Below are 26,614 nucleotides of genomic sequence, written 5' to 3' on the forward strand. Positions count from 1 at the left end.
TGCCAGTATGTTATATATCAGGTCAGGGTTAAGGAATTTTTTATTTCATTTTGCTGTTAATGTAAAATGCTGCACTTTTTTTCCACATGAAAAATGTGTGTTTAAAAACTAAACAAAGAAAACCACTCCATGTGAACCAGCCCCTAGTGTTATGCATTTAAATGTGGAGAATATAATCAGTCTAGGTATCAAATGTAGGCCTTAGACAATAAGGCCATGTGCGCACTTGTGCTTTTTTTCTTGCGTTTTGGCTGCATTTTAAACTGCAGCGTGTCATTGACAATATGCATGCGTTGTGCTTCCCCAGCAAAGTCTGAGAAGTCAGAAATTTCCATGCGCACGTTTTTTTTTTTTTTTAGGCAGCGTTTTGTTTTTCAAATATTTGTCAAAATCGTTGCGTAAAAAAAAAGCAGCATGTTATTTCTTCATTGCGTTTTGGATGCATTTTCCACCCATTCAAATGAATGTGGTATGTCAAAACGCAACCAAAATGTTTAGCTGTGCATTTTGGTTGCATTTTGGATGCATTCTTGTCAACAAAAACGCAGGTCTTTCGGTCGGTCTCTCTTCCTGACGGTCGTCTTTCCCTCTCACCCCCTCTCTCATACTCGCCAATCTCCGGCAAGGCATGACACAGCTGTCACACTGCTCCCGCGGCTTCTCCTGCTTCTGAAAGTGCCGGACACTCATTAGGCCATCTGATATTCACTGCTCCCCCCGCCCACCGGCGCCTATGATTGCTTGCAGTCAGATGAACCCCCACACTGAGTGACAGCTGTCTCACTGCAACCAATCACAGCCACCGGTGGGCAGGTCTATATCGTGCAGTACAATAAATAAACAATAATAAAAAATGGTGTGCGGTCCCCCCCCAATTGATACCCAGCCAAGATAAAGCCACACAGCTGAGGGCTGGTATTCTCAGACTGGGGAGGCCTATCATTTTTAGGCTGCCCCCTAGCCTAAAAATATCAGCCAGCAGCTGCCCGGAATTGCCGCATCTGTTAGATGCGACAGTCCCGGGACCTTACCCGGCTCATCCCGATTACCCTGGTGTGGTGGCAATCGGGTTAATAAGGAGTTAATGGCAGCCCATAGCTGCCACTAAGTCCTAGGTTAATCATGGCAGGCGTCTAGGAGACCCCCCCATGATTAATCTATAAGTGAAAGTAAATAAACACATACCCCCAAAAATCCTTTATTTAGAATAAAAGACAAAAAAACACCCGTTCACCACTTTATTAACCCACCAAACACCCCTCCAGGTCCGACGTAATGACACGAGCTCCCACGACTCTTTCAGCTCTGCTACATCGGAAGCTGACAGAGAGCGGCCATAAAAATACACTTTGTGTTTTTGTGTGAAACACTTTGAAAAGTCTCAACATTTTTTCTCAACATGAAGTTGCACAAACATTTTGCGACTTTTGGCATTTTCACGCCAGTTTCATGTAGATGTGCCTAAGTGGGAAGATCCTGGATGGATGGATGGAGCATTGTTATGCCCGTTAACTTGAACCTGTCAGGTGCTCTATGCACCCAAAACCACGAGCAGTTCTGGGTGCATATTGCTAATCCCTTCCTAACCGTACCAGCATAGACTAGCGTAAATAAAGAGATCTTTAGAAAAAGTATTTCTAAAGATATTTTATCATATGCTAATGAGGCCAGGGACTAGTTGCAAGGGTGTGATTTTCACTGGCTTGTCGGCCCCTTAGCATGTTAGTCGACCCCTGTGGGCGTGCTAACATGCAAATGAATGCGCAGCGTCAGAAGATTATCTCACCTCTCTGCTGCCCTCGCGTTTGAGTCCAGGATTTCGGCTCAGTGTGCATGATCCCGGACTTTCGGTCGTGGGTTTGAAGCCAGGACTCGTACACCTGGCGGTCATGCACACTATAAAGCTGGGTGTAGGAATACTGACTTCAATCCCATGTAGTGCGCATGACTAAAAGACTGGGATCATGTGCACTGAGCTGACGCGATGGCAGCAGAGAGGTGAGCAAGACCATCCTCTGATGCTGCGTATTCATTATCATGTTAGCACGCCCACAGGGACGTAATAACATGCTAAGGCCGGGGCCACACGGGGCACTAATGTGATCCTCGCATGACACTCGGCTCGCGCTGGCAGCACAGCAGGAGCCGAGTGTCACTGTGACTGAGGTCCGGTCATGTGATCGAACCTCAGCTGCGGGGGCGGGCTGTCACTGAGGAGGGGCAGGCCGGCACAGAGGAGTAGAGGGAGGGATTTATCTCCCTCTCTCCTCTGTAGCCTGCTATTGCCATTCTTGCCCTGCACTCGCGGTACACCAGTGTACCGCGAGTGCAGTGTGATATTTCTCTCGCCCCATAGACTTGAATGGGTGCGAGAGAAAGAATCTCGCATTACAGTCTCAGCATGCTGCGATTGTTTTCTCGGTCCGATTGGGGCCGAGAAAATAATCGCTCATGGGTGTTGACACATAGGCTAATATTGGTCTAAGTGGAATGCGATGTTTTATCGCATTCCACTCGGTCCGATTTTCATGCCGTGTGTCTTAGGCCTAAGGGCCCAACTAGCCAGGAGAAATCACGCCCTTGCGACTAGTCACTGGCCTCATTAGCACACAATAAAAGATCTTTAGAAATACGCTTTCTTTGTCGCTCCATTGGGAGACCCAGACAATTGGGTGTATAGCTTCTGCCTCCGGAGGCCACACAAAGTATTACACTTTAAAAGTGTAACCCCTCCCCTCTGCCTATACACCCTCCCGTGCATCACGGGCTCCTCAGTTTTATGCTTTGTGTGGAAGGAGGCACACATCCACTCATGCATCTCCACTTTAGTCAGCAGCAGCTGCTGATTTTATCGGTTGGAAGAAAAGAGGGCCCCCACAGGGCCCCCGGCATGCTCCCTTCTCACCCCACTATGTCGGCGGTGCTGTTAAGGTTGAGGTACCCATTGCGGGTACAGAGGCTGGAGCCACATGCCGTTTTCCTTCACCATCCCTTAGAGGCTCTGGGAGAAGTGGGATCCTAACCGGTCATCCATTCACTGGGACCGGGCTCCCTCCGCAGCCCCTGTGGGAATCTGCCGGACAGGAGTCTATGTATCCTCAGGGACAGGGCCTTGCATCTAAAGGTACTCTGTGTCCCCATGGGGACGGTGCATGGAGCGCTTGTTTCACAGACGCTGCAGCAGCTGCTGGTTTGTGAAGACCGGGACTTCCGCGCCTGTTTGTCGGCCGTGGTATTAAATTTAGTCCCCGGCTTCATTGCGGCCTAGTACCATAACTCCCGCCCCCGGGCCTGCCAGTCAGGGGTAAGGGCGGGACGGCCGACCTAACGTCGGCAGTGAGGGCTGGAGCATACTTTAGGTTTCCTCCCCCCCCCCCCCCCCCCTCACTGATCACTGTAGGGCCCCAGATTCCCGCACTTTAATAGTCGCCGCCCACGGCTCACTCCTCCCCTGAGAGCTTCGGCAGCCATTTTTATACAGCATTCTGCCGGTGGAGGATTTCAGGAACGAGCTGGGAGACCTAAGGCAGGGAATCTGGTGGACACACACGCCGCTTTGGGCGGTCGGTAAGCCACACTGGTCCCCCTAGGGTGCCGGAGTATATATATATATATTGTATATATTTTCTCTGGTTGGCCGGGTTGTTTGCTTTTGGCTATATACCCTCAGTGATCACTCTCCTAGGAGACAACAGCATGTCATCCACAAGGAGCAAGGGCGCTAAGGCAAAGGGTTTTTTTGCAACCTGTACCTCTTGTGCAACTATGTTACCTGCGGGTTCCACCTACCCTCACTGTGAGCAATGCTCGACCCCTGTTGCACTTGCTCAGCCGGAGCCTCGGTCACTAGTTGGCCCCCCGGCTCAGGCAGACCCTCCTGCTTCCCCTGTCCAGGCGGCAGGGACAGAGTTTGCAGTTTTTGCTGAGAAACTCTCTGAGTCACTTTCACAATCCATGGCTCAGTCTATGGACAAATGGTCTGCCAAGCTACTAGAAGCCTTGCAGTCCAGACCGGTCCTTACACAGGCCCCGGGCACTGTTGGATCGTCGCCTCCAGGCCCCTCTCGGTCTGCGCTGCAGCGTGCTCCCGGGGTGGGCCCTAGGTCTCACGTGGAGGACTCCTGCACGGACCACAGTCCCAGACCGGCTAAGCGGGCTCGCTGGGAATCTTCCCCGACTTCCTCACACTGCTCGGGGTCTCAGCTTGAGGACTCTCTGGAGGATGAGGCGGACGTCGCAACTCAGGGCTCTGACCCTGACGTTGCTCTCAATCTTGATACACCTGAAGGGGACGCCATAGTAAATGACCTTATACCGTCCATCAACCAGGTGCTAGATCTCTCTCCCCCAGCTCCACCTATAGAGGAGTCGGCTTCGCAACAGGAGAAACACCAGTTTAGGTTTCCTAAACGTACACGGAGTGCGTTTTTCGATCACTCCAACTTCAGAGATGCTGTCCAGAAGCACAGAGCATTTCCGGACAAGCGCTTTACTAAGCGCCTTAATGACACACGTTACCCCTTCCCCTCTGACGTAGTTAAGGGTTGGGCTCAATGTCCCAAGGTGGATCCTCCAGTCTCTAGACTGGCGGCTAGATCCGTAGTATCAGTTGCAGATGGCTCATCGCTCAAGGATGCCACTGACAGGCAGATAGAGCTCCTGGTGAAATCCATCTATGAAGCCACAGGTGCGTCTTTTGCCCCGGCATTTGCAGCCGTGTGGGCACTCCAAGCTATCTCAGCTTGTCTGTCTGAGATTAATGCGGTCACACGTACCTCTGCTCCGCAAGTTGCGTCTTTGACTTCGCAGGCGTCGGCTTTTTCGTCCTACGCCATGAACGCCGTCCTGGACTCTGCTAGCCGTACAGCGGTAGCATCCGCTAATTCGGTGGCAGTCCGCAGAGCCATGTGGCTACGCGAATGGAAGGCAGACTCTGCTTCCAAGAAGTTCTTAACCGGTTTGCCGTTTTCTGGCGACCGATTGTTTGGCGAACGATTGGATGAAATTATTAAGGAATCCAAGGGAAAGGACTCGTCCTTACCCCAGTCCAAACCGAAGAGACCTCAGCAACGGAAAATACAACCGAGGTTTCGGTCCTTTCGGCCCTTAGCCAAGTCCCAATCCTCCTCGTCCAACAGGCCAGAGAAGGGCCAGAGGAACTCTTATGCGTGGCGGTCTAAGTCACGCCCCCAAAAAAACGCCGGAGGCACTGCCTCCAAGGCGGCCTCCTCATGACTCTCGGCATCCCCTAGCCGCATCCTCGGTCGGTGGCAGGCTCTCCCGCTTTTGCGACGCCTGGTGGCCACATGTCCAAGACCGATGGGTGAGAGACATTCTGTCTCACGGTTACAGGATAGAGTTCAGCTCTCGTCCTCCGACTCGATTCTTCAGAACCTCTCCGCCCCCCGCTCGGGCCGACGCACTTTTTCAGGCTGTGGGCTTTCTGAAGTCAGAAGGAGTGGTGATTCCCGTTCCCCCTCAGGAACAGGGTCACGGCTTCTACTCCAACTTGTTCATGGTGCCAAAGAAGGACGGATCTTTCCGTCCCGTTCTGGACCTCAAACTGCTCAACAGGCATGTGAGCACCAGAAGGTTTCGGATGGAATCTCTCCGTTCGGTCATCGCTTCGATGTCACAAGGAGACTTCCTAGCATCAATCGACATCAAGGATGCTTATCTCCATGTGCCGATCGCACCCGAGCATCAACGCTTCCTGCGTTTCGCCATCGGGAACGAACACCTTCAGTTTGTGGCACTGCCTTTCGGACTGGCGACAGCCCCACGGGTCTTCACCAAGGTCATGGCATCCGTTGTGGCGGTCCTACACTCTCAGGGCCACTCGGTGATCCCTTACTTAGACGATCTCCTAGTCAGGGCACCATCCCGGGTGGCGTGTCAACACAGCCTGACCGTCGCGCTGGAGACTCTCCAGCAGTTCGGGTGGCTTATCAACTTCCCAAAGTCCAAGTTGACACCGACCCAATCACTGACTTACCTCGGGATGGAGTTTCATACTCTCTCAGCGGTAGTCAAGCTACCGCTAGACAAACAGCTTTCGCTGCAGACAGGGGTGCAATCTCTTCTTCGGGGTCAGTCACACCCCTTGAGGCGCCTCATGCACTTCCTGGGGAAGATGGTGGCAGCAATGGAGGCAGTGCCCTTCGCGCAGTTCCATCTGCGCCCACTCCAATGGGACATTCTCCGCAAATGGGACAGGAGGTCGACGTCCCTCGACAGGAACGTCTCTCTTTCCCTTGCAGCCAAAACCTCCCTTCAGTGGTGGCTTCTTCCCACTTCTCTATCGCAGGGAAAATCCTTCCTGCCCCCATCCTGGGCTGTGGTCACGACGGACGCGAGCCTGTCAGGGTGGGGAGCGGTTTTTCTCCACCACAGGGCTCAGGGAACCTGGACCCCGATAGTCTTCCCTTCAGATCAATGTTCTGGAGATAAGGGCAGTGTATCTAGCCCTAAAGGCGTTCCATCGGTGGCTGGAGGGCAGGCAGATCCGCATACAGTCGGACAACGCCACGGCGGTCGCGTACATCAACCACCAGGGCGGCACGCGCAGCCGTCAAGCCTTCCAGGAAGTCCGGCGGATTTTGCTGTGGGCGGAGGCCACAGCCTCCACCATCTCCGCAGTTCACATCCCGGGCGTAGAAAACTGGGAAGCAGACTTTCTCAGTCGTCAGGGCATGGATGCGGGAGAATGGTCTCTTCACCCAGACGTGTTTCGAGAGATCTGTCGCCGCTGGGGAACGCCGGACGTCGATCTCATGGCGTCACGGCACAACAACAAGGTCCCGGCCTTCATGGCACGGTCTCAAGATCACAGAGCTCTGGCGGCGGACGCGTTAGTTCAGGATTGGTCGCAGTTTCGACTCCCTTATGTGTTTCCTCCTCTGGCGATGTTGCCCAGAGTGTTACTCAAGATCAGATCCGACTGTCGTCGCGCCATTCTCGTCGCTCCAGATTGGCCGAGGCGGTCGTGGTACCCGGATCTGTGGCATCTCACGGTGGGTCAGCCGTGGGCGCTTCCAGACCGCCCAGACCTGCTGTCACAAGGGCCATTTTTCCATCTGAATTCTGCGGCCCTCAACCTGACTGTGTGGCCATTGAGTCCTGGCTCCTAGCGTCTTCAGGGTTATCTCAGAATGTCATTGCCACTATGAGACAGGCCAGGAAACCAACGTCCGCCAAGATCTATTACAGGGCTTGGCGGATCTTCTTGTCCTGGTGCTCTGATAATGGTTTTACTCCCTGGCCTTTTGCCTTACCCATTTTTCTTTCCTTCCTTCAATCCGGAATGGACAAGGGTTTGTCACTGGGCTCTCTCAAGGGACAAGTATCGGCGCTCTCAGTGTTTTTTCAAAAGCGCCTGGCAAGGCTTCCGCAGGTCGGCACGTTCCTGCAGGGAGTTTGCCACATAATTCCACCCTACAAGCGTCCGTTGGAACCCTGGGATCTTAACAGGGTACTAACGGCTCTTCAGAAGCCACCTTTCGAGCCGCTGAGGGATGTCTCTTTATCACGTCTTTCGCAGAAGGTGGCATTTCTAGTGGCAGTTACCTCACTCCGAAGAGTGTCGTAGCTTGCAGCGCTGTCATGCAAAGCCCCCTTCCTGGTTTTTCACCAGGATAAGGTGGTTCTGCGTCCTGTACCGGAATTTCTCCCTAAGGTGGTATCTCCTTTTCATCTCAATCAGGATATCTCCTTACCTTCATTTTGCCCTCATCCAGTTCACCAATGTGAAAAGGATTTGCATTCATTAGATCTAGTGAGAGCACTCCGGCTCTACGTGTCTCACACGGCGCCTCTGCGCCGTTCAGATGCGCTCTTTGTCCTTGTCGCTGGCCAGCGTAAGGGTTCGCAGGCTTCCAAGTCAACCTTGGCTCGGTGGATCAAGGAACCGATTCTTCAAGCCTACCGTTCTTCGGGGCTTCCGCTTCCTTCGGGGCTGAAAGCCCATTCTACCAGAGCCGTGGGTGCGTCCTGGGCATTGCGACACCGGGCTACGGCTCAGCAGGTGTGTCAGGCAGCTACCTGGTCTAGTCTGCACACTTTCACGAAACACTATCAGGTGCATACCTATGCTTCGGCAGACGCCAGTCTAGGTAGGCGAGTCCTTCAGGCGGCGGTTGCCCACCTGTAAGAGGGGGTCGTTTTCGGCTCTCTTTTATTGAGGTATTCTTTTACCCACCCATTGACTGCTTTTGGACGTCCCAATTGTCTGGGTCTCCCAATGGAGCGACAAAGAAGAAGGGAATTTTGTTTACTTACCGTAAATTCCTTTTCTTCTAGCTCCTATTGGGAGACCCAGCACCCGCCCCTGTTCCCTTCGGGCTGTTGTTCTTTTGTGTACACATGTTGTTCATGTAGGATTGTTCTTTTGGTTCATGGTTTCAGTTCTCCGAACATCCTTCGGATTGAATTTACCTTAGACCAATTTATAAGTTTCCTCCTTTCTGCTTTTGCACCAAAACTGAGGAGCCCGTGATGCACGGGAGGGTGTATAGGCAGAGGGGAGGGGTTTACACTTTTAAGTGTAATACTTTGTGTGGCCTCCGGAGGCAGAAGCTATACACCCAATTGTCTGGGTCTCCCAATAGGAGCTAGAAGAAAAGGAATTTACGGTAAGTAAACAAAATTCCCTTCTTCTAAGGGCTCATGTCCACTTGCGGTTTTCATGTGCGAGTGCGATCCAATAAAAAATCAGATCGCACTTGCACCAGTGTGACAGTGTCCTCTTGCTTAATTTTCTACGGCATGAATCCTGCTCTCGGTACAATCACAGCATGCTGCGTTTTGTACTGAGTCTCGGCTCACGCGTGTGTAAAATCTCACTGCACTCGCATGTTATGCTACTGCAGTGCGGTGTACGCAGAGACAGGCAACGGAGGAGATAGGGAGAAAGTGCTCCCTCCATCTTCTCCGCTCCTGTGATGCGATCGCAAGATTGCATCACAGTCGCATGACCCTCGGCTGACACCCGCAGCAGAGGCTCATTAGCATATCGCTTCCGATGTTCTCGCATCGGAAGTGGTACACAAGTGGATAAGAGCCCTAGTAATCTCTTTATCTATGCTACTAGATACAGGGACAGTTAGGCAGTGATTTTTTTAAATGGTATAACCAGACAGTTAGGCAGTGATTAGCAATATGCACCCAGAACTGCTCGTGGTTATGGGTGCATATTGCACCTGACAGGTTCATTAATAATGGCAACATTTCTTATGCCAGAATATTACTCCAGTTTTTCACGAGTTAGGCTGCCACATGCAAACGTCGAGTATTGGCAGCGTGCAGAGACCAGCACTGCCGGGTACTCTGACACTGCACACTGATAGGGCTGACACTATGTGCACTATTAATCTGAGCCGGCAACACCGACCACGCTGTCACTGTGCAAATTGTACAATGACCGCGCTGGGACCAGATCAGTCCCTGAAACAAGCAGCACTTATGGCGCTTCGTTTCATGGAGGAGGCACTTGCTGCAGCAGTGACTGTAGCTTCTAACTCTGATGATGCTTTGAGTGTCCCATCATGCACTAGGATTCTCAAACAAAGTCATCAGACATGAAGTAGGGGGAAAAAATCATTAGCAGTTATCATGTAGTTAGGGAACGGTAAGGTATTTTTAATGAAGCCATGTTAGAAATTAGTTTAGATCTAATAAATAGCGATTTAGATTAATTTTCCTACAGCCCTACGGTGATGAGTTTTTGATGTAGAATTTCTACACCTTTCATGTAAATGAGGTTACTTATGTTTTTGAGTGTTATTTTACACAAGTTTTAATTGTATTTTTGATGCTGCATTTTTTTTGTCTTTCTGGTACTGTCATTACTTAAATGAAGAGGTTTTGCTTTTGATACCTCCTGGTAATTGGCTTTGACACAGTCATGTGCGGAGTACATGCATTTTTGGTGCATTTCCACACATAATACTCTGAATTTTATGTGCAGAGTATCTGCAAGAGAAATTGACATGCTGTGGATTTGGAATACGCACTACAGATGAATGTACACTGAGGAAAAAAGTGCACATTGGGCATGAGATATCTATAAATCCCATCCACTTTGAGAAAAGACGCAGCGTCAAAAATTCATTATGGGAACATAGCCATGAGTTTTTAGTGCAGCATACTTAGCTGAGCAAAAACCACGGTATTTATAAAAATTTCATGCCCACTGTTTTGTTTTGTTTTGTTTTTTTCTTTCTTTCTTTACTCTGCATCAACTGACCTGCAGATTGTGTTTGAAATCTACGTCGTCATTTTTTTCCTTTTTTTGTTTTTTTCGGATCTCCCCATAGACTTGCAATAGAAGCAGAAACTCCACAGGTAAAACCCGCACTAAAAACGCATGCAATTTGCATATTTAGAGAAAAAAAAGGAGCCAGCACGACCTGAAATTGGCATGCATCATATAAAAAGTGAAAATTCACAGATTTATTCCAACTGTACTATAATAAAAAAAAAGAGATTTTTAGCAAATAATTGATCAATTTTTTGAGCCACCCCTGCCAACGTCACGGCAAATCTCAATAGGGGGGTCCTACTCTATATTCTGTATTTCATGTGCCATGCGGCCTCCTAGATAAAGTTAAAAGCAGAACCATAATGGAGCACACATACCTGTAACCTGTATATAGCCGCTTCCATGTTGCAAAAAAGGCAATTGTGGATAGAGACCAGCCCAGGTCCCAGCATGTGGAGCAAGCTCTACACATACCAGGACTATATCAGTACTGATCCTCCCAGTGCCAAACAGCAACCATTGATGAAGGCGGACCAGATCCAAGAATGGTGCTTAATTAGCATTGCCTGTGGAAAGGGTGAGGCAACTGAATGTGTACAGCTACCAACAGGAGGAATATATTGCAAACCAAAATCAGGCGTGCATGGTATGGTGATGGTCAGTCACCAGAAATTGTAGCATAACTACAGTCATAACAGAGAAAAAAAGGAGCCTGCACGACCTGAAATTGGCATGCATCATATAAAAAGTGAAAATTCACAGATTTATTCCAACTGTACTATAATAAAAAAAAATGAGATTTTTAGCAAATAATTGATCAATTTTTTGAGCCAATTTGCATATTTATCAGTAAAGTTTTGTCAAATGCTGCGTCAAAAACGTGAAAAAAATGCAAATGTTATTTTTCTTGTATAGTAATGGACAAGGATATGTTAGGAACACACAACAATTTATATATGGATAGGAGAGATGTCCCTCTTGTGGTTGTAACAAAAATCACTTTCTCTTATACATTTTGGTTCTTGCGATTCTGTCCTTTTTCGGTTGTAACCCACTGCACCATTTTACTTATCAATAAAAATGATTGTTTTATTCATCCTCTATATTGACTATATATTGGTTCTATTTTTCCTCCTCTTGGAGCATTCTTTTTTATATAATAATGGGTAGCATGGCAGTAGCGTGCTTCACGTTGCCGGATCTTGCTACTCTTTGCCAATACAACTGCTCCCTTTCCATTTCCCCCCATTCCTTTCTTAAGAATTAAAATAAGACCCTACTGTTTGGAATCTAGCAGACTAAAAGAGATGATGAGATTTTGGGTTGTCTTGTCCAAATAATCTTGGGAGACAGCTTTAAGGGGGCGCTTTTGAGCGAGATGCATGTCCTGTAATTATTCGTTGTCTATTAACAGATAATGAGAGACTATAATATTCGGAATGGTGCTAGTACTGCTGATGATAAAATCAAGCAGCAGCCACAGCACTGGAGCTTATTGCGGTTATTGCCCTTCCCTGGGGATAGTCGGGCACTAGACTGTGCTTTTGCTTTTCTAGCTACCACAAAGCTGTATACTATGTCAGTAGGATCTCCTGACGTATTCCTCCAATGGAAAGCTGTAGGGTCCCATTGTTAAAAACCTGCATACCATTTTTATTTTCACAGGATCCAGTTGTTTGGTATGGCCTATAATCCACTCACTATTCCATCCTTTTAATATTAGCAAGACAAAACAATCACTGATCTCGGGGAGACCAGCCAGAGAAAACACTGCCGGCAGCCAGCAAAGGCGCTCAACACAGTGAAATCCTAGGTGCATTGCCCCATGGGAAGTATGCAAATCAAAAAAGGTCCGTGGAGCCTCTGTTAGGAGTCTCGACAACGAAAATAGCCAGATCTTCCTCCGGGATGAACCTAGCCAAGGAGTGGCTCTTTTTAAGGAGGCCACCATAACCACCATATTAAGTGGCTTTCTTAGTCAATATCCAACTCTTTGACGAGTTTGAAGATATGACAAGGGAAATACCAAGGCCAGGTATTCATCCACCTAGGATTTCACTGTGTTGAGCGCCTTTGCTGGCTGCCGGCAGTGTTTTCTCTGGCTGGTCTCCCCGAGATCAGTGATTGTTTTGTCTTGCTGGTGTACTAGACATTGCTCCCACCTAGCCAGAATCCTACTCCACGTTGATGAGGGGCAATACCCTGAAACAGCTGTCTGTGGATGGATACCTGGCCTTGGTATTTCCCTTGTCATATCTTTAAACTCATCAAAGAGTTGGATATTGAATAAAAGGGTCACTTAATATGGTGCTTATGGTGGTCTCCTTAAAAAGAGCCACTCCTTGGCTAGGTTCTTCCCGGAGGGATATCTGGCTATTTTCTGTGTCGAGACTCCTAACAGAGGCTCCACGGACTTTTTTTGATTTGCATCCTTTTAATATTGTGATATACAAAAATATACCGTCCCGACAGAGGCCATAAAAACGCTTGGTTTGTCCTCCATCAGGATGAAATAAAGTCCTGTACACTTTCACATGCCTGGCAGGGGCGTTAATGTATATTTTAATAAAACATAAGTACATTGTGTGCAGATTATTCATATTCCTCTTATGACTTATTTTAACATGGTTTTAAACATAATAGAGAATGAAAATTAAATATAAAAGTGCCCACACACATTAGATAAATGTCTGATGAACTCATTGGTTTCCGGTCGACCATATAAACCATAGAAAATGTGTGCGGGCATAACGACATTTAAGCAACAGCATATGTAAAGAGAAATAAGGATCAGGCTGGTGAGATTTCAACTTGCCCAATCCTTTAGTTCCTCAATAATCTCCCATCAGAGGTTTATGGCCTCACTCTATTCCCCTCTCCCCAATGAGTCGGAATAAGCATTCGGCAGACAGCTATCTAAGGTGTATGACCACCTTAACGTAACCCTCCACTTCCCCATATAAAATGTAGCTATACAGTTTTCAATGTGTAGTCACTATACCTTATGTCCTCTCATTTGCCTCTCTCTGAGATTGGTGCTCAGATTTCATCTCCAAAATGCAGAAATGTGGAAATGTGGAGTTGGTAGAAATGTGCTGACTAACTGAATTTATTTTTCCATTCTTAATATTGGTCAGTTTAATTTATTAACTTTCAAAAGAATTTAGAAATGATAGAACAAAAAATATATTTAAATTTATTATTAGTGATGAGCGATCACTACAACGTTCGGTACTCGGAACGAGCATTTTGAAGCTTGTGCAGCCTCGATTCGTGTACTGAGTATAATGGACTCTAGCAGTAGGGGACTCAAGCATTTTGAAAATCTCCAGGTAAAAATGCTCAAATCCCCCATTGACTTCCATTGTACTCAGTATATGAGTTTCACCCATCCAACTGCTAATTACGAGTATTGAGCTCCCGAGCATGATAGTGCTTACTCATCACTAATTATCCCTATTTTTCAAACATACACTGATGTTATCATTTTACCAATTATTGGCTATATATGAAGGAGCTAAAATCAAGGTATAGATACATAAAGGCTTTGGACCCTTGACTTATCAACTCCACAGTCTACCCAAAATGGCCATTACAGAAGCAAAAAGTGAAAAGTTTGAACCACTCCTCTCCTGACTGTCATCTGCCACAGAATGGACCAGCACCATTGTCATTGTTACTGATCCATCCCACACCATTGGAAAAACAGGGGCGGCAGGCCACTGCAGCTAGATATTGGCCAAAAAGGTCACATGTTGTGCCTGAAAACTTTATTTTCATCAAAAATTATCATTTTATGGTACACAGGTTGTTTTTTTTTTTTTTTTTTTTTTAAAATATAAATTTCTAATTAGGTTATCAAAGGTAGATTGAACCCAAGTTCTTACATTTGTCACTCTTGCCAAATTAATTTGAATATTTTATAGTTTTGCTGTTATTTGTAAGGTTAGGGAATACGATGACTATTCGCCCTGGCCTGAATTGTGTGCTGTCTGATAGCAGAAGATCCTAAGCTCAGCCTATCTACAGAGCAGTGTTTACAATGTGCATTGTGTGCACAAATTTTAGGCAACTTGGACTCTTATTGCTTGAGAACAGAAAGGATTCTTATTAAGAAGTTGTTTGCAAAGTTGCTTGTTTTTACAACTTACGCCATTTTATGAAGATAACAACTCCCTGTAATATTTGCTTTCTGTATATGTGCTGTTTTTCAGGCCTCACCAGAATAAAGAATCTCTGAAATTACCTATGCTTTTTGGGGAGGCTGCCGTACAGACCGGTGGTACTTCTGCATTGTTGTTTTGACAATCTGCTTAATAGACCTCTCTGGACTCCACATATCAGATAAAGGTAAACACTAAGCAAAATTGTAGACAGCAATCATTTTTACTAGATATATTTTGATTGATCCTGGTTCTTAAGGCCCCTTTACACACTGAGACTTTCTAGCGATCCCACCAACGATCTCGACCTGGCCGGGATCGCTGGAAAGTCTCTAACAGTCGCTGGTGAGCTGTCAAACAGGCAGATATGGCCAACGACGCAGCAGCGATACGGACCTGCAGAACGACCTCGCTGGAAAGGGAACGCTAGCACGCCTATGGGCTGGGTCGCTAACTATGTTGTTGTAACTGTGTCAAACACACCGATGCATGCTGTACAGCAGGAAACAAAGGACCAAAGAATGGTCCTTAACGACTTGTAGCGATCAGCGACCTCACAGCGGGGGCCAGGTCGCTGATACGGGTCACACACTGCAATGTCGCTGGGGAGGTCGCTACTACGTCACAAAACCAGTGACGATACAGCGATATCGCTAGCGATGTTGCAGTGTGTAAAGGGGCCTTTAGATTTACAGGTGACTTTTCTGCCATACAATTAAAAGAAAAAATTGTAATAGTAATAGCCTGTGTGTAGATGTTTTTTCACAATTGAAAGATAACTGAAATGCATAAGTAAATATTCTAGAGAATAGAGTCCCACTTAATCTTATTGAGCACAACTGATAGCAGTATCAGTCAGGAGAATGTGATCTGTATAGGTGGCTTTAAGGGTACTTCACACACAGTGAGATCGCTACTGAGATCGCTGCTGAGTCATGTTTTTTGTGACCTCATTAGCGATCTCGCTGTGTATGACACTGAGCAGCGATCTGGCCCCTGCTGTGAGATCGCTGCTCGTTACACACAGCCCTGGTTCGTTTTTTTATTGTTGCTCTCCCGCTAATAAGCACACATCGCTGTGTGTGACAGCGAGAGAGCAACAATCCTGAATGTGCAGGGAGCGGGAGCAGGAGCCGGCGTCTGACAGCCTGCGGTAAGCTGTAACCAAGGTAAACATCGGGTAACCAAGGTGGTTACCCGATATTTACTTTCGTTACCAGCCTCCGCAGCTCTCACGCTGCCAGTGCCGGCTCCTGCTCCCTGCACACGCTAAGTTAAGCGGTGTGACCTGGTAACTAAGGTAAACATCGGGTAACCATACCCGATGTTTACCTTAGTTACCAGTGTCCGCAGCTTCCAGACGCCGGCTCCGTGCAAGCGCAGCGTCGCTTGCACGTCGCTGCTGGCTGGGGGCTGGTCACTGGTCGCTGGTGAGATCTGCCTGTTTGACAGCTCACCAGCGACCATGTAGCGATGCAGCAGCGATCCTGACCAGGTCAGATCGCTGGTCGGATCGCTGCTGCATCGCTAAAGTGTGAAGGTACCCTTACACACTGCAACATCGCAAACGACATCGCTGTAACGTCACCGGTTTTGTGACGCAATAGCGACCTCCCCAGCGATATTGCAGTGTGTGAAACACATCAGTGACCTGGCCCCTGCTGTGAAGTTGCTGATCGCTACAAATCGTTCAGGACCATTCTTTGGTCCTTTGTTTCCCTCTGTGCAGCAAAGTCTCAGTGTGTAAAAGGACTTTACAGCGACTTCGTTAGCGACTTCCCTTTCAAAAAGCTGCTTTACAACGTCCCCAAAGACTAGCTAGGTCGTTCTGCAGGTCCGGATCGCTGTTGCGTCGTTGGCCAGGTTTGCCTGTTTGACAGCTCACCAGAGACTTTGTAGCGATCCCGGTCAGGTTGGGATCGCTGGTGGGATCGCTAGAAAGTCTCAGTGTGTAAAGGGGCCTTATGAAGCACAGGGTCACAGCCACATGCGCCAGCTGGACTTTGTCATCATACCGAAGCGCGGTGGACTGGCACACAAGCAATTTTTCAACTAATTGTAAATTAAGAGCAATCATTTACAACATGTATTTCAATTCTGCTTAATACCTTTATGGAAATGGGGCACAATTTGAGCCCTGATAATATAATTTACATAGTTTTAATTTTAGATTAATGAATAAGTATCCCATCTTGTATAGTGACAACTCAAAAAGATATATCATAACTTAATGAACCTATGGAACCAAATTGAGCTTGAAGATGAAGGGCCTTTTTCACTCTCAAAATTACTGAGTCCCTCAAGTCGGACCCCACTAATCATAAAGTGGTAACAATATTCCATCACATTGAGGTGGGAATACCCCTTTTAAAAGGGCTCTGTTGTTAAAATTCACAATACAAACTCTTATAGTTTTAAGTTTTGCCTTAGATCTAGTGAGGCTGATGTACATACATTGAAAATACACATCAGAATCACTATATAATCTTGATATTAGGTGCAGGAAACCTTCAAAATTGATTATATAGCATTATTATATAATGTAAACACCACACACACCAACCTGACGTATACTAAACTACACACACACACCAACCTGACGTATACTACACTACACACACACACACACCAACCTGACATACACTACATATTCTCCATACGCCACATGGTGTCCGTAAATAATTGGAGCTAATTTTCCATTCAAATTGTTAGCAGACACCATGTCGCGTATGGTGCTCCCCCAAAAGTGACCCCCATTTTGGAAACTAGACCTCCCAAGGAACTTCTAGGTGCATAGTGAGTACTTTGAACCTCCAGGTGCTTCACAAATTGATCCGTGAAAATGAAAAAGTACTTTTTTTTTTTTTTTTTTTTTCCACAAATTTTCTTTTAGCTTCAATTTTTTTCATTTTCACATGGGCAACAGGATAAAATGCATCCTTTTGTTGGGCAATTTCTCCTGAGTACATAGATACCTCATATGTGGTCATAAACCACTGTTTGGGTGCACAGCAGGGTTCGGAAGGGAAGGAGCGCCATTTTACTTTTTGAATGGAAAATTAGCTCCAAAAGTCAAATAGCGCTCCTTGCCTTCCGAGCCTTGCCGTGCACCCAAACACTTGATTTCCACCACATATGAGGTATCTGTGTACTCAGGAGAAATTGCACAATAAATTTTATGGTGTAATTTTTCCTGATACCCTTGTGAAAAAAAAGCTACCTGGTTGAAGTAACAATTTTGTGGTAAAAAAATATATAAATATTTTCACGGCTCAACGTTATAAACTTCTGTGAAGCCCCCAGGGGTTCAAAGGGCTCACTAAACCTCTAAAAAAAAAAATCCATGATGGGTCTAGTTTCCAAAATGGGGTCACTTGTGCAGGAGTTCCATTGTTTAGGTACCTCAGGGGGTCTCCAAACGCAACATGTCGTCCCCTTACGATTCCAGACAATTTTGCGTTTGAAAAGTTAAATGGCGCTTCTTGCCTTCCAAGCCTTGCCGTGCACCCAAACACTTGATTTCCACCACATATGAGGTATCTGTGTACTCAGGAGAAATTGCACAATAAATTTTATGGTGTAATTTTTCCTGATACCCTTGTGAAATGCTACATTTTATGGCTATAGTAACATTTTTGTGTAAAAAAAAAAAAAAGTAAATTTTCATTTTTTCCTTCCACATTGCTTTGATTCTTGTGAAGCACCTAAAGGGGTAATAAACTTCTTGGATGTGGTTTTGAGTAGCCTGAGCGGTACAGGTGGGGTCACTTTTGGGTATTTTCTGTCACCTAGGCCTCTCAAAGTCGCTTCAAATGTGATGTGGTCCCTAAAAAAAGTTTTTTGTAAATTTTGTTGGAAAAATGAGAAATTGCTGATGAACTTTGACCCCTTCTAACTTCATAACAACAACAAAAAAATTTGGTTTGAAAATTGCGCTGGTGTAAAGTAGACACGTGGGAAATTTTATTTAGTAACTATCTCGTGTGACATATTTCTCAGATTTACGGGCATAAAATTTCAAATTTTGAAAATTGCGCAATTTTCTAAATTTTCGCCAAATTTCCGAAATTTTCAAAAATGAACGCAAAAAATATCAGCCTAAATCTACCACTTTCATGAAGTACAATATGTCACAAAAAAACAATGTCAGAATCGCCAGGATCCGTTGAAGTGTTCCAGAATTATAACTTCATAAAGGGACACTTGTCAGAATTGCGCAAAATGGCGAGGTCATTAAGGTCAAAATAGGCTGGGGAATGAAGGGGTTAAGGGGGGCAAGAACTCAGATTCAGAAGGGGTTGTCAGAGTAGTGCACAACCACTGTAGCTCCGGTAAGTGACCGCTGCTGAAGTGAATGGCATAATATCACTGGGCTCAGTGTTAGGCTGCAGTGACTATGTACTGTATTTCAGATATCTCTGCTGCAGCCAGGTCAGCAATGACCGAGGGCACCAGTGACTATCTGTCCCTGGAGCAGTGAAGGATAGACTGGTTTTACTTTTTGCATAATACAAGCTTTTGGCTTAGGGGATAAAAAAAGGAAAACCAGAAAACACATGTAATCAGCATTATATGTTTAATATTTATTTCATTATTTACTTCACTTATGTTTCAAACTAATCTCACGTAACAATATAATGTCATGAATATATTGTACGTAAAGTTCTTTGACAGTAGCAGTTCTAACAATAATTGTGTTGCAGGTGCCTAGAGTTCGCTGTCGGGAGCCATGGAGATGCCATCATATTACTCCAAGCTCCTTGGAGAGCTGAATGAGCAGCGTAAAAGAGATTTCTTTTGTGATTGCAGCATCATTGTGGAAGGTCGAATATTTAAAGCCCATAGAAACGTTCTTTTTGCCAACAGTGGCTATTTCCGAGCCATGTTAGTCCACTACATCCAAGACAGTGGAAGACACAGCACAGCTTCCCTTGACATTGTGACATCTGAGGCCTTCTCAACTATCCTGGATTTCCTATACTCAGGAAAACTAAACCTGTGTGGGGAGAATGTAATTGAAGTTATGAGTGCAGCAAGCTACCTTCAGATGACTGATGTGGTTAACTTCTGTAAGGCATACATTCGATCTTCACTAGATATCTGCAGGAAAATAGAAAAGGAGAGTTCTTTTGGACAAGCTGATAGTGGTAGTGACGGTCCTAGCAGTGGAAGAGGTGCAGTTGGGTCACTAACAGTAAAAACACCTCGGGGTGATTGTCAGAAAGATCCCCCATGTGGTGATTGTAGTAGCTGCAACTCTGAAGAAATCATGGTAAAGGACCCTACAAATGAAGCCTCTCCAGATGACAAAAGTCCTAGTAAAGTTATAGAACCTAAAGAAGAGTTTGACTCTGATGTAGTGGAAGTAACAGAAGGCGTTCAACCATATCCAATGCAGCAAGATCTGGAGCAAGGAGAAGAAAGTCCGCAAGGCGGTCCAGGAATGGACATATCATGTAATAATTATCATATGAAGCAGTTTTTAGAGGCGCTTTTGCGTAATAGCTCTGCACAGAGGAAAGAGGACGCTGGGCATCACTTTCCTCGAGACTTTGAGTCCAGACAAGAGGAAGCAAGTGTCTCGATGAGCTCCATGATGGATATGCAAGGTGACTGGTATGGTGAGGACGCAGGTAATATATCCATCCAGGTATCATTTCTATTTTTCTACAACATCTTTGTGTCTAACTTACTCTGTTACTTATTGAAAATATTAACAGTTATTCTCTTGATAAAATAAGCAGCATTCTTTTCGTTTAGATAAATGACAACAATAATTATACATATAACACTATAGTAAAAATATAATTCACATTTGTTTTAAAATTTTCATAGAGTAAAACTGTTTACTTCTGTCAATAGAAAGGCAATCCTCTATGATAAAGCAGATCATATAAAAATTGTTACATACAAAGTCAACTCTGTTTTAAGCAGAAATAAATGTGTTTTTTTTACCAGGGGACGTTTTAGTAGTTCCAATTAAACTACACAAGTGTCCTTTCTGTCCATACACTGCCAAACAAAAAGGAATTTTGAAGCGTCACATTCGCTCGCACACAGGAGAGCGACCATATCCTTGTGAAATTTGTGGCAAAAGGTTTACACGTCAGGAGCACCTGCGCAGCCATTCACTTACAGTGAGTATATGGAGTCTTGTATGTCATCCTTTAAAGGGAATCTGTCAGCAGGTTTTTGCTACCTCATATGAGAGCAGTATGATGGAAGAAAGAGACTCTGAATCCAACAATGCATCACTTGGCTTACTGGGTGCAGCTGTTCTGACACAATCAGAGGTTTTAGATTTAGCAAAGCAGCAGAGTCCTGAGGGCTGTCCCGCGCCCACACCAAAATCTCAGTAGAGACTGTACATCAACAGTGAGGTGTTAATCACAGGAGAGGCCGTGTCGGATGACATGGCACGAGCCAGCTTGTCACAGTAGTGATGGTCATCAGGTGATAAAGTCTTTAGTGTAAGTAAACAACAGCACAGAGTCTGATAAGAGAAACACAGTTGATTTGTTTTTTTGAACCCCTACAGCATACTGTCCTCAAATTACATAGCAAAAACCTGCTGACAGATTCCTTTTAACCTGTTACCATTTTGGGCTTTTTAATATATATAACAATTTTGAATCAAAATTAATTTATATTTTTACTCAACAGATGAACTTTGTCAGGATTTGTTTCACTTGGACATTTAAGAAAGTGATGCAATTTTTAATCTTCAACTTTTAATGAACTTGGGCCATCTTTCAGCTTTTGTACTCCAGCCTTAAGGGTGCTTTACACGCTGCGACATCGCTAAAGATATATCATCGGGGTCACGTCATTAGTGACGCACATCCGGCGCCGATAGCGACATCGCAGCGTGTGACACCAATGAGCGACGATCAACTAACACAAAAACGTGAAAAATCGTTGCTTGTTGACACGTCGTTGCTCGTTGACACGTCGTTGCTCGTTGACACGTCGTTGCTCGTTGACACGTCGTTGCTCGTTGACACGTCGTTGCTCGTTGACACGTCGTTGCTCGTTGACACGTCGTTCATTTCCTTAATATCATTGCTGCTGCAGGAACAATGTTGTTCGGCGTTCCTGTGGCAGCACACATCGCTGTGTGCGACACCGCAGAAACGACGAACATCTCCTTACCTGCGTCCAGGATAGTTAGCAATATACAATAAGAAGATCCACAATGATTAACAGACAAAGTAGCTGGACCAATCACTGAGCTAAAAATAATAATAAGACCTAAAACGTAGCTTTTACTATTCAACATATAAAAATGAACTGTAGTTCATAAACGAGTTAAAACCAGGGTTAACAGTCGTCCAAATAAATGGACAATCAGATGGGCCTAAATATGAGGAATATAAAGACCCTAAACAATACGGACTGCCTCAGCTGGCTTGCATTCAAATGGACAATTATGCCATCATAAGCACTATATCCAACTGAAAAAGAATATACACACAAAATAGTTTGTCACATTAAGAACCCCAATTATGGGAAAATATTTCTGTGTGTATTATAGGCAGATAGTCAAACACTGAGGAATTATAAATAGAAGATATTCCTCTCTGATAAGGAATGGTCTTACCACATCCCAGAGTCATAGGCAGGCATTATACAGGTTACCGGCTCAAATAAGGGGGGCTGTTACTCAGCACATCAGATCCCATACAGCCAAATAACCTCAGTCAGGCAAAATCAATGGTTCCCACTCCCAACGTTTCAAACTGGATCATCAGGGGAGTCCAAGTGGGATATCAGCAGTGGACGTCACTAAGCATCGCTTTCACATGACCCTCCACAGGTGCCCGAATCACTACAATATCAATAAACAAATATCAGAAAACCGCCCAGGGAACTGCCGATCAGGCCGCATTTATCGTGCCCCATGGTTATATTAACTCACCACATCCAGGCGTGTGTCAAACCTAATTCAAGCTTGCCGCGCTTGGCATCTGGAGTGACGCTCCAAATATAGCACGGCGCATGCGCGGATTAGTTGAAATTATCATGACGCGCACTCCCAGAATGCCTCCGGGCCGGAAGTTACGCATCATCTAAGGCAGCGTCGCTTAAGAGACGTCACCGTCCTCACCCAATGTCATCACATCCAGGTGAGTGGAACGCAAACAGCTCCATTACATGGATACACACATTAACTCTGCCTAGCAACCTCGGTTCCAAATACCATGGCCGCGATTATAATTATCTGGCATTAGGCACAAATCCAAATAGAAATGCCGGTGTATATATAAGCAATGTCACAGGTCAGGTTTGTACTGTAATAAAAAAGCACTAGGCTAGTGCAGCCAAAAAGATGTAGAAAAGAGACAGATGTGAAAAGGAGATTAAAACAGAGAGCTTATTTAAAGAATAAAAACGAGCCCATTTCAAAAAGCTATCGAAACACAGGGTCAATAAAGAGTCAGTGTTCTAGAGGGAGGGCCAATCCACAGGAGGCGGCCACCAGGGCTGGAGGGGCAAATCATGTAACCTACCCAAGAGGGAGGGGGGGGGGTGTTTTAATGTTTTAAGGAGGGGAAAATGGACAAGAACATCTAAACATGGTTCCCAGAGGACGGCAGGGCCGATGGAACAGGAAACTAAAGTGCATACTGGCCACTGACCCTAGATATAATTGCACACTACTTAACATGTGTGGGTCGGCACCCTACAGTCACCCACGCCCATGGTGCCCCCACTCGGGCGTCGACTTTCCCTCCTAGTAGGACCCTAATCCTAAGGTGCTCCTAGGAAAGGGGCAGTCCGTATTGTTTAGGGTCTTTATATTCCTCATATTTAGGCCCATCTGATTGTCCATTTATTTGGACGACTGTTAACCCTGGTTTTAACTCGTTTATGAACTACAGTTCATTTTTATATGTTGAATAGTAAAAGCTACGTTTTATGTCTTATTATTATTTTTAGCTCGGTGATTGGTCCAGCTACTTTGTCCTTACCTGCGTCCACCAGCAATGAGGAAGGAAGGAGGTGGGCGGCATGTTCCGGCCGCTGATCTCCGCCCCTCCTGTGCTATTGGACGGCTGCCGTGTGACGTAGCTGTGACGCCGCACGAACCGCCCCCTTAGAAAGGAGGCGGTTCGCCAGCCACAGCGACGTCGCAGGGAAGGTAAGTCCGTGTGACGGGTGTTAGCGATGTTGAGCGCCACGGGCAGCGATTTACCCGTTTCACACAACCGACAAGGGCGGGTACGCTCGCTAGCGAAATCGGTACCGATATCGCAGCTTGTAAAGTACCCTTTAGACTGGAGTTACATTTTTGTTATAATCTACACCTTGTGTGGTGTAAATTATAGCATATTTGTTGGGCCACAATAACGCATGCCCCCACCTTTTAAGCCCCACTCATTTTCCCCCAAAAGTTTGCATTGCTAGCATAAAAAAGCAGGGCTGTGGAGTCGGAGTCGTAGAGTCGGAGCTCATTTTGGTGGAGTCGGAGTCTGTATAAAATGCACCGACTCCGACTCCTAAAATATATAATAAATTGGGGACAGTAGTGCAATGCAGAATGTGCTGAATATTTTACTAAATAATATTTAGTATAATGCTTATTTAAGTGAAAAATGTATTGTAGTACAATGTGAACAATAGACATTTAATTATTTTCATGATACAATAATCAAGATATTTAGATAGAACATAATATATTTATTGGAATACAACTTTAGAACACAAAACTAATAAGTACATTTTGGGTACTCACCGTAAAATCTCTTTCTTGGAGCCTTCATTGGGGGACACAGGAAACCATGGGTGTATGCTGTGCTGGGACTAGGAGGTGACACTATGCAAATAAGAAAGTTAACTCCTCCCACGTAGTATACACCCACTGACCGGAGCTGAGGAGATCAGTTTGTGTAAAAGCAGTACGAAGAGAAGCTTGAAAACCAGAACATTCCGGATCCATTGAAGACTTAGAAAAGGGCGGGTGCTGTGTCCCCCAATGAAGGCTCCAAGAAAGAGATTTTACGGTGAGTACCCAAAATCTACTTTTCTTTATCGCTTCATTGGGGGACACAGGAAACCATGGGACGTCCTAAAGCAGTCCCCAAGGGTGGGAAGAGAAAAACCCGAAAACAGGGTTAGCAGAGACAAGATTCCTTGACCGGAACCTGGTCCTAGACCCCGTAAGGACCCCTAACCGGCCAGGGGCCGAAGTACAGGAGAAGAGTTAGAGTACTTAGGGAGTACTAAGAACTAGTGTAAAATACATGGGGAATAGGATGATCAGGAGAAACTGCATCCTCTGAGGTCTGTACCTAAGGAGCTAAGGCGACTGATAGCAATAGGTCGAGCTAAGAAGAAAAAAACCCAACAGGCCCTGGAACTACGTTTGAGAGGGGAAGAATGAGCAAAGAACTAGGGCACCTGGTAGAGGTAGGTGCCAGGTAAGCGGAGGCCAAAGGAGCCTTGGCCCATTATTGCCGCAGGATGATTAGACGGGAAACTGACCGCCTAAGAGGGTGCAAGGGAGTCGAGATACTTGAGAAAAGTGTAAGGGGATTCCGCCATAGGGGAACCTGACCTGTTGATTCTACAGCACCTGAGAGAAGTGACCTGACTCTAGTGGACGAACCAGCCTGCAGGCGGGGAAAAAAATATGGGAGACAATTCCCCTGTGTATGGAAGAGGTCCAGAGAACTTGTGAGGTTCGGAGAAAAAAGACAAGGTTAAGGAGCCAAAGGAATTCCAAGAACCAATTCTCACTATGACGTGACAGACAAGAGAAGGGAGCCCTAGCATCTATAATGACGTGACTGGGAAACTCGAACTCTGGAATCGGGTACTGGGTGACCATTGCGGTGAATTATGGGAAGGAGAACCCCCATGGGGGGAGGGCTCCTGTTAATGACAAAAGGCACAAGACCTGGCATGTATGACCTGAAGTGGGAGAAGGAAGAACCCTTTCGAGGGGGACTCCGAGAAAGGGCTCGGCCTATGTCGTCGGCCGAAGCGCTAGCCGACCAGGGGAGGTCTGAGCATTCAGGGCTCCCTGAAGAATTCTGCTGTGGAAAGTAGACAGACAGTTATATGAAACCTTACAGCTTGTCCGGAAGAGTGGGCCCAAAGACTGGGCCGTCAGGATACTAGAAGTCCCTTGGTGGAGCTGGTCCTCCGTGGAATCAATGCTGGTTAGACGATCCTGTGCCTGGTTCTTAACTTCATCTGTTGACTGTGAGGGGACTGAGGAAATCTGATCTCTATCTGAAAGAGAGAAAATGTAAGAAAAGATATATGGTTTTAAACCTTTACAGTGCCTGGCCGGAACCCTAGTGAGGGGTGCGGCCAAGGCTGTTCTAGACCAAGGAATAGGCAGATACCAGAATTACCACGAACCACCCGGGGACGGTGGCAGGAAGCAAAACGGACAACCTACTGGTTAGCGGACAGAGCTGCACCTTGCCTACCTCATTTGAAAACCAAAATGACAGCTATTTCAAGAAGCGATGCAGCCAACGTACGGTCAAGAGAGAAAAACCCTACCTTGTGGCTACCTTAGATGAATGGTGCGAGGTCGGGTAAGGTCCCGGGCCACTGGGAAGGGACCAAATGAGAGCTGCTGCTGCTGTGCTGCGTCATGGGGTCCGTGGCTGCTGCAGGGAGTGAATCACACGACCCTCCAGTCAGAAGGTCACGTGTTGCCTTACCTCAAGATCACGTTACATGTATGGTGTGAGGTAGGAGATGGCTGCAGATCGCTGAGAAGTGAACTGGCCAGGGAGTCCTGGCTTACCTTCAGGTTACCTGAATGAGTACGCTGAAGCAGGAGAAAACCCCCTGTGTCACTGGGAAGCAACCTGATGACAGTTGCTGCCGTACCACGTTAGGGGTCAATGGAGACCACAGGCCTCAGTCGAAGAAGAAGGAGATACCTGACCCGCCAGGTGAGGTAGTACGTTTGACTCGCTGGGTCGTAAGCGGGCAACACCTACCTGTTACGGTATCCAGCATCTGGTCTGGAGAACGCTAGCCCCTTGGATAGCGAACAGGATCATTGATCTTGAATACTGGCACTGAAAATGACAGTTGCTGCCGTACCTGAGACCACAGTCCTCGCTTCAGTCAGAGATGAAGGAGATACCTGACCCGCCAGGTGAGGTATTACGCTTGACTCGCTGGGTAGTGAGCAGGGCAACACATACCTGTTACGGTAACCAGC

The 26,614-nt window shown here is 46.2% G+C and overlaps 1 protein-coding gene across 1 annotated transcript in view; it reads left to right on the plus strand.

Annotated features, from left to right (window-relative positions):
* ZBTB8B (zinc finger and BTB domain containing 8B) overlaps positions 1–26,614 on the plus strand; it is a 40,981-nt gene that overhangs the window by 3,672 nt on the left and 10,695 nt on the right. The window contains exons 2-4 of the mRNA XM_075336163.1: positions 14,473–14,608; positions 19,125–20,054; positions 20,380–20,558. Coding sequence (XP_075192278.1) covers positions 19,151–20,054; positions 20,380–20,558 — 1,083 coding nt within the window. The 5' untranslated portion in view covers positions 14,473–14,608; positions 19,125–19,150. The remainder of the gene's footprint in view (positions 1–14,472; positions 14,609–19,124; positions 20,055–20,379; positions 20,559–26,614) is intronic.

The sequence above is a fragment of the Anomaloglossus baeobatrachus genome, chromosome 2 (assembly GCF_048569485.1).
Source record: "Anomaloglossus baeobatrachus isolate aAnoBae1 chromosome 2, aAnoBae1.hap1, whole genome shotgun sequence".
NCBI classification, from domain to species: Eukaryota; Metazoa; Chordata; class Amphibia; order Anura; family Aromobatidae; genus Anomaloglossus; species Anomaloglossus baeobatrachus.